Source organism: Corvus moneduloides, chromosome 4 (genome assembly GCF_009650955.1).
Source record: "Corvus moneduloides isolate bCorMon1 chromosome 4, bCorMon1.pri, whole genome shotgun sequence".
NCBI lineage: Eukaryota > Metazoa > Chordata > Aves > Passeriformes > Corvidae > Corvus > Corvus moneduloides.
Window position 1 is genome coordinate 61648151 of NC_045479.1, and position 12409 is coordinate 61660559.

A 12409-nucleotide genomic window follows, 5' to 3' on the forward strand; every position below is an offset into this window, starting at 1 on the left:
CTGTTTGCATGTGCTCAGTACAGACTTCTCAGATTTTAGCAGTTTTTCCAAATAGTCTGCATTCAGTAAACACACTTCACACTAAGCAAAACTTTCTCATAAGGCACAGAAGCAGGCTTTACAAATACTTAATACGAGAACAGAGAAAACATTCCTTCTGATCTCAGAAGGATGTTGCTTTAATCAGTGCACTCAGCAGTCCTAATTCGCGAAACCTTCTTTACTAAATAAAGAACTGCAGCTACTGGTTACTCTGGATTTTTCCTGCTCACAACATTCCTTAACAGGATTCTTCTGTGCATAGCAAACAAACCCATTTTACCATCTTGGTCATTCTTTTGAACACTTTATCAGGCACGTAATTATACTTCATAAATTAGGAACTGATGATGTTTTCTCAATTTGTTTACTTCTCTGTGGAGAATATTTTCTAAATGAGCACAAAAAGCACACAGAAAGAAGAAATGTCTAATCAAAGAAGAAGTAGCAGAATAACCAACACCTGAGAAACAGAAACCCCAGGCCCTCTTGAAACTGTCAGCATCTGTAGTACATACAGTAGTGCCTACAGAATCATGACATCACAGCCACACACCTCTTCCCCTTGTCCCAAACCCCACAAAACACTGTCTTCCTTAGGGAAGCAACATTTCAATATTGTTGTCTACACTGTGCTCTAACTTACTGCAAAGAAAAATTACCTCAACTGAACATATAATTACATAGTGTTGTTTTGGGACACTCCTTCCTAACCTACATAACCTGCTTTCACTTTGAAGAGCCTTGGTAAAGCACACTAAGGAGAGATCTTGAATTTTCATGTCATAAGCAAGATACAAACTCTCCAAATTTCACAACAAGTTATGGGCCCAGATTAATTTACCCAGAAGCAGCAAGTGATCTTGACAGCATCAATTTCAAGGCCAAACAGCTTAAAGCAACATCCTTGTGTTGTACATCTAGATATTTTATCTTAAAAAATAAAAACAAACCAAACACAAACCCACCAATCAAACCCAAACCATCCAGTATACAACTAAGCACGGGCTTAACGAAGGTGCTTGCTTCACTGAACCATAGTAGGTAATCCAGTGCACAGTAAGATGCACCAGAACTGGACTTTTATACCAGAAACACAAAATCAACAACATCTCATGCAATGACAGGCCCCAGAACAACAGGCTAAAAATGTTGCCAGAAAGAAAGGTGATGTGGTTACATATAAAAGTTTAACACACACAATTTTCTACCATGTGAAATGTTCATTTAAAAGCTCTTTTCTTGAAACACACCAACTGATCTACTACTTTCTCCCCACTGCTTACCTTTGGATGAAACACAGCTAAGCCAGCAACTCTTTAGAAATCTTTACAACGAAAACATTATACTGTGAAGAATTCTCATATCTAAGTAAAAAGCCCTATATATATAGACTTATTCAAAGAGCACCCAAAATACGCACTTACATTTTATCAAATACCTGTAAACTAGTAATAATTAAGTTAAAAGTAACATTCTGCTCCTGTTGACTATCTAAAACATTGAAAAGATCCATTCAAATTGATGCCACTTTTGCTTTTCCTACTTGAAATCATCCATGAAAATTGCCCATTTTACTAATGTCTCACACAGTTTATACCCAAAATCACCAAGTCCAAATAACTGTACAGCAGTCAATACAATGTGCATTCAGCCAGGCTAAATGGAAATTAAGAGGTGTAAGCACAGACATTCAAGTTATGTATTAATAAATCACAATAATCAATATTGCACTTTGACCACATTTTAGATTAAAGAGGACCTGAATTTGCCTTTCTTTTTAACTCCATTTTGATACTTTTGCTTTACCATTTAGTATTTCCTTTCCTATTGAATGCATAACAGATTTAGAACACTGATCATCAAGACTGAGGAGGATTAAACACTAACTTCAAAGGTAAGATCTTGTCAGCTCCTCCTAAGATTTTTTATTTCTTTTCCCTTAAGTTTACAGTAAATGATCAGATAGTGTGCATACAAATCCTAAGAGACTGAATAGCTCAGATCATCAACTTCCCCTATTCTGTATGAAAATTCAAGTTCAACCTCACAATACTGTCAGACCACTTAGTGAACTCATTAACTCCAAGCGAGTTATAAATCTACTTGTTCTACTATTTTAATAGAATCAGCAAAAATAATTTTAAGTTCTAGAAATATTTAGAATTTAAATTTGGGTGACCAAGTCATCAACCAAAACGTTGTAAAATAAGCTTGGTTTTGTTGAAATGAAAACAGACAAAACAAAAAATGACTGTGTTTTTTTAAGTAGGTCATGAATGCCTTTAGGGGGCTTTAGGCAACTTAGTACCTGACAACACCAAGTGTCAATGGCATCAAGGACAGCTGTGCCGCATACCCCCAAATTTTCTGAAGCCGAAGAAGTGGGCAGCAGGACCATATCTACATGGTATTTTTAAAAGAAATCTTAAAACACACACACACACACACACACACACTCTCCACTGCTTCAGAGACGTGATCTGAAAGTAAAATATGTTACATTTAGGAGGATAACCTCCTCTCAAATTATTACTTTTGTAACAGAGCTTGAAAGCACCAGCTGCCAACCAAGAATTCTACAAAACACTTTGGTAATGGCCAGACAGAACTTCTGACGAGTTAGGCCAGATGAGTTTTAAAATCCCATGAACAGGTACAAGAACTACTTGCATAAAATACATAGATTGAAACGGGTACTTGCACTACACGCCATCTGGTTATCAAAGGTAAAAAACCCTCAAAGCATCGTTATAACCTACATTGTATTAACTCAGTTTAGCAACTTTTCCCATTGCCCAAACAAACCCAGAGCCATAACAAAACACCCAAGCTACATCCAACAAACCAGCACTTCCTCCCAAAACTTTTTTCCAGAAAGAAAGACTTAGAAACCCTCTCTCATACCAATAGAAGAAACTTGAAGCTTTTCCATCTTATTTTCAGCACCTTACTCAAAGGAGTTACAGTTATTAGAAAAGCAACACTGCTTATTATGAAACTTGAACATTGTTCAACAGATTGAATTATTCCGCACTGCTATAAAAAAAAGGCAGTGCTGAAAACCATTAATAAAGACATGTGGAACTACAACAATTCTGATGCGGTGTTATGTTGGTAAAATACAGTCAAGTAAAAGGCATTGATTTACTGAACCTTATATGCTGAAGACTGTCAAAACTGCAGGAACCATGTACGCACTCTTAAGTCTATATACGTAACTTATACTTATTTTATGACCTTTACTAAGGAAAGAGCTTTACATGTCACTCACCTGACATATTTTCCCTTTTCCTTCGTTGCAACAGCACTGCTCTTTCTTTATCTAAACTCCTGAAATTAGAAAATAAATCAGTATGTCTAAGTATTAAAACAGACCTCCAGCATTTACCATTGACTATTACAGAATAAACAGAAAAGTACCTGAATGTTCAGATACTTAGAAAACATCAGTTGTGCACTGTTCCATTCAGTTTTAGAGTTCAAAATCAACAAAACTACTTACCTGGGTTGGCAACGTTCACACAGATATATGTCAGGAATATGCTGTCTGTCAATCCCCATGCAGTCAATGTGCTGCCAGACACTACGAAAACACCAAAACAAAACCCCAACTTTAAAGTACACTTTTTAAAACAGTGGGCAGAACACACAGAGAAAGTAAGCTGTTCTTTTTTTTCATTGGCATCTTTACTCAGATTCAATACTGCCTGAAACTACATCTCAATCACTGTCTTTGCCACCACTCTGCTAGCTGACTCATTTCATCTCTTGGAAATTTTTCTCTAGCATCAGAAATAAAATGGCAAATTATCACAATAGACAATAAGATAGAGACAAATACCCTCAGCAACAAGACTTACGCTTTACGTAGAAACAAGTGGTTTGGTTTTAAACAAAAGGATTCAATTTCCTTTTAGAAACGGATACATAAAATATTTTTATACTGACAAATATACATTAAGATATGGTTTTATTTCCTTACATATTTTAAGAGAAAAATAAATACATATTTTTATACACCCTGTTATAAACTGGTAGTCTGTTGTGCAGCATAGAAAGAGCTTTAACTGATTCCCAGAGTCAGGGAAGAGACTGCTTGCTAGACTGAAGGCTAACCTAAAACAGTAGCTAACACTCATCCCTACACTGCTAGAAGGATGAGGGACACAAAAATAGTTATCTTCCCACTTGGAAAGAGTCGTGGTAAATTCACAACTCCTCACAGAAAATCTCTTCTTCGAAGGAAAAAACTCTACCTACTCCGGTGACTGCCTACAACTTTACTGCTGGAAGAACATCTTAATACATTTCAAAATAATGAGCAAGATTATCAGAATCAGGGACCATCAGAAATTACTAACAAGATTGTTAAATAAGCAGACAGAAGAATGGAGCTCAAATTAGTATTTTAATTAGCTATAACTATCATTTTATAAATACACAAAGATCGAAGAAATTCAGCAGCATTCATTAACCATACTGAATGTAAAAATACAGGCTAATATTGAGTAGAAACATGAGATTTGTCTTCTTCTCTTAAATATATCAGCTCTAAAAATTTCTGATTTTTTTTTTCCAACTTCAAGTATTTAACAGCAGTCTCTTATTATACTATGATCAAGTAGGTGCTTAAGCATAAACTCAGAAGTCTAAACATTTAACTTCAGCTTCTCCAATAAGAATCTAGGTTAGTCTTTTAATACTTATGAACTAAATCCTTTGAAAATTAAAGTTATCAGAAGGATCATGCACAGAGAAACCAATATTCGAGAAGTTTCTTTCACATTATTTTGCATCCTTCCAGTTCTTTGATTCACATATACACAATTCACCAAGACGCTTTATTACTCAGTACATGCAGATTAAGTAATGCCCAGGTCTTTATTTTACCATACTAACAAATAACTTGGGACAGAGTACCAGAGACATTATTTTTAGAGGGGGAAAAGGTATACCCTTAGTAAGCAGCAATGCACAAATGAAGGCATGACCAAACTAATGAGCAGTCAAGACTGACCAGAATAAATTATACAATATTCACTGGCCTTAACCGAGTACATTGCCTATGAGAAAACCACACAACCTTCAAGCGCTTTTCTGATGGTAGGAAATTTCTTGTGACTCAATGTAATTAAAACACCATTTAGTTACATTTACTTTCAGTGCAGCCGTAAGTTTTAAGTAATTTTTATTTTTTAATTTACTTTAATATTTATTACCTGCATTTGTCACAACAGATCATATATCCATCATCATGTGTAAAGCCACAAATGCATCTGGTAATATCTGTCCCATAGCTTCCATCCTCTGACGTACTGATGGTAGTAGCACTGGAGGTTTCATCGAAGTTGGGAGTGGTAAATATGCCTACTTCATTCTTGCTTATAAGCACTGATGGAGGAGGAGAAGCTGGAGGCGTTGGAGGAGGCCGAGCACCATAGTTATGGTCCTAGGATTTTGTTAAAAGCTTAAGTTATTGTAAATGTTCATACACCGATGGTTATTCAAGCCAACATGTAAGAATTGATTTGCCAAAGAACTTCAGGCTTCTTATTTTTGTAGTAAAAGGTTAAAATTTTAGTTATGTCACAATTCAATTCTAACTTCTCAACTATGTCATATATTTAAGTGCACTATATTCTGTATTTTGCTTCTAACTGACCATTTTTAGCCAACTTACCCAACTCCCAGTAAGATACAGAAATATAAGCACAAATCAGCTTTTCCAGATAAAACCAGCAGATTTTTACATAATATATTTTGTCCAGAATAGTTAGCACAAAACTTACTGCATAGGGCAAACCAATGTAACTGTGTGAATGCGAGCCACTGGTATACAACTGGTGTGGATAACTGTTCGATTTTTCAACTACCACAGGGCTAGCTTCTACAGATTCTGGTCTGCAAGGCAAAAGACAGATGAAGAACAAATGCAATTACTATGTAATTTATATCAATAAATTGGAGGTACTTGCAGCACAACTTCTAATTAATTTCCGGCTGATTCTGTTTAAAGGAGCACACGGAGGCAGGAACAAACTTGCAACCCCTCCAGCAGCCCCCTCATGCAGGAAACCCCCCCCCCCCCCCCCAAAAAAAAAAAAAAAATCGAGCAGTAACAGAAGCTGCCAGAAGGAATTCTGCCCAAGGACTGATGCTGATTCCGAGGGCTGCACAACAATAGAGCCCTGCAGCGACACACAGAGGCAGTGGCAGGGCACCACCTGCACTAACTGCTCCTACAACCAGAAATCCTAACTAGAGCAAATTATCTAAACAAGGTAGTTTCTATTGATTTATCTTTAAATAGAGGGAAAAAGGTGACAACAATTTGCAAGAGAATGTTTTGTATCAAAGGCAGTGCCTTCTTCAATATACAAACTATGGTAGATATGCACTAAACCACAATATGAAAGAAGATAAAGGAGTACTAAAACAGGAAGATCTATTTGAGCACAAAAAATTACATCTTCACGACCTTTCTCAAACAGTTACTCGTGTCTGCGTGACTGAGATAACTTGCAGGTTTTTTGTTGCACCATATGATTTAATCACACTAAGACAATTGAATCCAGGTTACCTACAGTAAAACTGAAGCGGACTTGACTCACATCATAAATCTAGTTTACTTTTCTAGTTTTATGTTTATTGTGCGTGAATTCCAGCTCCTATCACATATCTTATCAATTCCTTGAACTGATTTTTAAAATAAACTTGGTATTTCTGAATCTTAAATTAAAATAGATACTGACGGGATTTTTTTCTTCGACATTAAGATACCTGACAGAGGCTTTTTTGCGATGCCATGAAGCAATACTAGCTTGATTTAAAAGGACACCAACAACATTGGAAAAAATATAATTAATCATTAACTTTCTGAACAAAATGCAGTATTTTCACATCTATTTGAAAGTGTCCTACTTATGGGTTTGGTTGCCCATTTCTCCTTATGAGCTTTTTCCCATGTGAGGTTACCACATGATAAAACTGTTTAATAAGAAACTAGTTAAAAGCACTACTGGGGGAGGGCTTTAGTTTCTAGAGTCCAAAGAAAAAAATCTTTTTTTAAAAGATTATTGTCTCCAACAGTCATCAGCTGCCTTTTTTTGAGTGAACAAACATGTGAGCACACAAATCATGTGAAGTATTAATGTTAAAAATACAACTTCTGACTGGCATGAGACAAACCAACTCTGATAGCACTTGCTCTTTGTTACCTCATAAACCCAGAAAAATCCTCGCTTACTCTTACACCCCTTCACAACTTGAAAATACGATTTTATTTTGAGTTTGTTAGAATTAGCTTCTAGAAGCAGCTCAGAACTTTAGCTCATGACTAAAAGACAAAAATGAAAAAAACTGTGCCTTTCCAACCGATTTGCTTTTACCTATTCACCAACACATCTGTGCTGTAATCATACACCTCTTCTGCGATCCAGTAATCCTTCTGATGACCTAGCCAACTAAAATGCCAGTGAATGAGGCATTAGCTACACATTCCTCATGGCTAGGGCAGAAATTAGCTTCTCCAGTACAAATAAATCTTCATCACTGCATTGCTTCTACTACTACTACTCTTCACCATTTCCTGAATGGCACAAGTAATAACACGGGTACTCTTACCCACTCTGCATTCAATGCTCAACCCAGGTCTTGCTGGAAAATACTAAGTTTTCAGAGCAGGAAGGCTTACTAATAAAGGACAAGCAGGAGGGGATTCTGGTACAATCCATCCAGGATTAATTTAGCAGAGTTTCCTTCATTAAAAGTAAGTATTATTATGACCTAAATACCAGCTACTTAAACACAGAAACATTCAGTGAAACATACCAGAATGAAAGTGTCTTAAGAAAGAGAGGTTGTGTATTTCATCAACTGACTACAATAATCAGAAAGATACTCCAGGTCTCTTGCAAAATATGAGGAAAGACATCCCTACATCCATTTCTTACTTACTCTAACAATTTATAAACCATTTAAGAGAACAATACTTAGTATTTAGAGGCATAACAGTGGTGGGAAGCAGAAGTGTAAAGCCTCCAAAGCCATTCATTTATCACTATTTTAACACTCATAAAACAGATTCAGAGAACAATGTTAATACGAAAAAGGCATGTCATTACTTGAACAAGTAAAACCACAAAAATGGTGGGAGAAAAATCAGGTGATACAGAAAGGCAACTATTTAAGAAGTTGTAACATAAATACAAATTTGGAGCACAATCAGCTTTCAGTAAAACTTTTCTCAAATGCTCATCCAGGCACAGACACTACTTTCAATTGTAACAGGTGCTCACTAGAGCTCTGAATGTAACTGTTACTGTTCCATTTACCCACTGCACTGGGCTGGGGAAGTGTGGAAGAAACCAACAACTAGAGGAAGGAGCTCCAAAAGCATTCACTGAAGCTAGAAATTAACCTTCACAGGTTTCCTTTACAGTCAACAGAAAGGTGATACAGACCCCATAAGCAGTACAGAATGAGCGCCCTTTTTCCAGAGAGCCACAGACAGAATCAACTTTGGCAGATAGGTCACTGAATTCCTTGGTTTTGCCAACCATGCCCTATATAATACCGTCTGTTCAAAGGTCAAACCCTTCTTCTGAAATAGGCATCTCAGAGTTGGATAGCTTTGAGAAGGAATGCCTCTTGGAAAAATATTTAATTATACAGATGATTAAAGCATGAGATATCACCTAATTTAGAAATCAAGTTTTACATTTTTTTGGGACTCAAGTAGCAGGGCCCAAGCAGCAAGGCACTAACTACTGTGCTACAGACAAACACCCCCTAATCCCACCATTGGCATTTCTACAGGCATCCCAGCAAGTTTTCAGGAGGAAAAAGTGTAAGCATTCAGATCTGTGAGAACACTGTAAGGTTTTCCTTGCCTGTATTTTTGGACATTAGCCAGTTCTGTAAGACACTGAGATACTAAGCCTGTCAGCCTACTGATCATACCACATTTTTCAGCTTCACCTCAAACAACTTCAGTCTTACTGAAGAAAGATATTTATTGTATTTCTGGTTTTCATCAAAACTGCAATGTTTGCATTACAACACAGTATATATGAAGTTTGACCAAAACGTTAGTATTATTTCCTACATAAACAAACATTACTGGGATAAACTGACCATGTTATTTTGCTAAAATATCACATATACTCATTAAGCGTTGTGGTCAGCAATTCAAAACTGTGTGAAATGTTCACAGGGAACAAAACAAAAAGCTCCATAAAAAAGCTTTCTACATGCTCTTGGGCTGCAGTGATTTAAGACATACCTATACCTTGAAAACAGAAATACAGTATTTTCTCAAATCAATTATAAAAGCAGAGATGCTTATATATATATAAAAAAAAAACAAAAAACCTTGAGAGAATTTTCATTTAGCAAGTTAAACAACTACATGTTCTGAGTCATTTCCTACTGTTCATATCTAAAATGGAAACAAAATATTCTGCATGTTGCCAGCAGATGGCATTAGTGAGAAATTAAAGGAACACACGAGACCAGTTAATTTACCAAACCTCAGTCCCCAAACACTTATAGCTAACTTATATCAAGGGAGTCGACCGGCAGCGATTCAAAGAAAGTCAATTCGTCTCCAAAATGTGATCTCTCCACTCCACTCCTTTTAAATATTGTTTTGTTTCTGACCATTTAGCAATAAATTAAAAAAAAAAAGGGGGGGGGGGTAAAAGCAAAAAAAAGCACACTGTGTTTGACTAACACCCAAAATACAATCGATTAGAATTTGGGGCCATCAACCACTGGCATAAATACGTAGATATTCAAATGGGAAACAAAAATCTTATTAGAACTAAAAATGTTTCAAAGGCAGGTGCGGTATCCAAGCTTTAAGCTGTGAAAACCTAGCTAACAGTACTTCCTGAAAATGCACCTAAACTCCAAATTGCAACCTCAGCAACATCAATCTGCCACATCCAGGTTTGTTTCTGTTTATACCAGCACACCTGAACAGTATCTAGCTGAAGGCCATGTCAGATAAAAGAATACAATATATTTTGCATGAGAAACAAACATTTTCTATTTCAAGACACTTCTAACCAAACAACATTTGACAGGCTTCACTACCTAGACAACAAGAACCAAGGACTGCTTTCTCTACAACTGAGTGGGTTCTGCTACCCAAGCACCTTGTAGCAGGCCCTACAAGTATAGGCTGGTCGGATGTTATCTGTATTTAAGAATACACCAGTGTTCTTTTTCTCCTGGATACTGAACTCAATACAATGATCTGTACACTGTAATTGTGAAGTTTATTACACAGGCCTTCTCTCTAAAGAACATGTATAAATATTAAAACCAGAAAAGCAGTACCACCAATGGCATTTCCCAATGTGTAGCTTATACTTATGGTCTAAGCTACACTAGCACTCTCTGAAGCCAAGGAAGCACATTTTGAACCTTCAGAAATGGCTTGTTCTGCTTACTAATTACAAGGGACCTTACCACTAAAAAGTCACACATACTCATCTTTAGTAAGATCTATAAGTAAAGGCAAAATATGTGTGTTTTGGACTATGACAGCACTAAGATCTATCTGGAGACCCCACTTAAGTACACGTAATGTAAGAAACAGACCATCTCACCCAATTTTAAGGTGTTTTAAACATCTTAGTATGGTTATTCTATAGACAGCTATTTGCTACAATTATTAAAATATGTGGAACTATTAATCGTATAAACGACCCCCTTTTTTAATGGGCTTATGCCTTGGTTTGAAGCATAAAGAATAATCTTCCAGCACTAAGAGACTGCACTACACAAAGAGCTTTTTTCCGAAGCTGCTTCTCCTGCATAATCAAATTGCCACTCCCCCATTCTTGTGTTTGCTCATGCTTCAGCAACTGATGAAGCAATATCAGACCTGCCAGTCACAGTGGAAAAAATTCAGCTCCTCCCTCTTGGGAAAACCCCAGGAACGTGCTCAAAGACCCATCTATGACTGCTATTAATGCACTCTTATCTCCAACACACTACTCTCTGGAGGAAAATGTACAAGAACAAAAAGTAAAATCACATAGACAGTGACAGAAAAGGTTTACAACTGTGTAAGCTGGTAGGTTAGGGACACACCTTTGTGTCACACTTCTTGTGACAGGGACATGGCTTTTGAATCAGCGTACACCAATCATGCAGCTACACATATTTCAGCACGAGTATGGCAGAGATGACAAGAATTCATCTAACTGGTAACAGCCACTTAACATGTGAAGAAAAGCAGCTACTAATTGGGTCACTCTGCCACAGCATCAAGCAAGTGACACACTGTGAACCCTATCTTGTTTATACTGACAACTATTATTTATTTATTTTAATTTCAGCATGACATGCTGTGTCTGCAAGGAATGTCAGCAACCTCAGGAATCATGACCCTCTCTAAACATAAAAGAAAAGCACAGGAAAAGATAATGAAAAGATACATGAATGGTTTACTGAAGTTAAAAAATCTTCTGTACCAAGGTATATAGTGTTCATAATACGAAAAGATAAAACAACTTTAAAAATTTTATGTAACAAAAAACTTTGAATTGCAAATTCTTGGTTCTCTTCAAAGAAACGGTGCAAACCTGGAAGAGCCTCATATATAACTGGAAGCACAGGAGAGAAACATCCTTTAAAAAAGCCATTCTAGAGTTCACCTCAAACTTCCCTTCAAAGTTTGAGAAGAAAGTGGTTTTTCTTCCAAACATTTGACAGTCATGTTGATGCTACACACATGGAAAGATGTTTGACAAGAGAAGTATCCAGTCAGAGATCAACAATACCTAAACCTCAGCCAATCAATACTGTACAGGAGACTAGGGGGAAAAACACAGAAAGAACCACAACACAAAAAACCACACATGTACATGCACAACACCCCTCCCCCCCCCCCCCCAAACCTAACAAAAAACCCACAAGCCACCATCTTCATCCCCCAAAACCCAGAAACTCACTACACTACTTCATGCAAAGCCAGAGATACTGGAATGCATGATTCATTGGCTCTTTGTAATCACTTATACACAGTTACTAAATGAATTATTTTTCTACTAGGCTTTTACATACAGAAATAACTTTCTGAAGACATGGTATTGGCCATTTAAGCTAGGCCTTCAATTTCCATGAAGAAATGCACCCTTGTCTTAATTACTACTACTTTCTTGCAGTTTAATGCACCAAATTAATTTACCTTTGTAATGTGCAAAATCAAAAATATTTTTTACATGTAGTTAAAAAGGAAACTGAAATGGCAAAATATTTGAAGCATGAAAAGTAAACCAAGCAGCATCTTTACTTCTCAGTGTGATAAGCAAGAAAAATATGCATTTGTAGAAACATTTAGCTTCTCTCCTTT

The 12409-nt window shown here is 36.6% G+C and overlaps 1 protein-coding gene across 4 annotated transcripts in view; it reads right to left on the reverse strand.

Moving 5' to 3' along the window:
* Positions 1-12409, reverse strand: part of KMT2E (lysine methyltransferase 2E) — a 57175-nt gene that overhangs the window by 25896 nt on the left and 18870 nt on the right. For all 4 annotated transcript variants that reach the window (XM_032105831.1, XM_032105829.1, XM_032105832.1 and 1 more), the window contains 4 exons: positions 5832-5943; positions 5262-5491; positions 3545-3625; positions 3314-3372 (listed from right to left, as the gene is read on the reverse strand). In XM_032105831.1, coding sequence (XP_031961722.1) covers positions 3314-3372; positions 3545-3625; positions 5262-5284 — 163 coding nt within the window. In that variant the 5' untranslated portion in view covers positions 5285-5491; positions 5832-5943. The remainder of the gene's footprint in view (positions 1-3313; positions 3373-3544; positions 3626-5261; positions 5492-5831; positions 5944-12409) is intronic.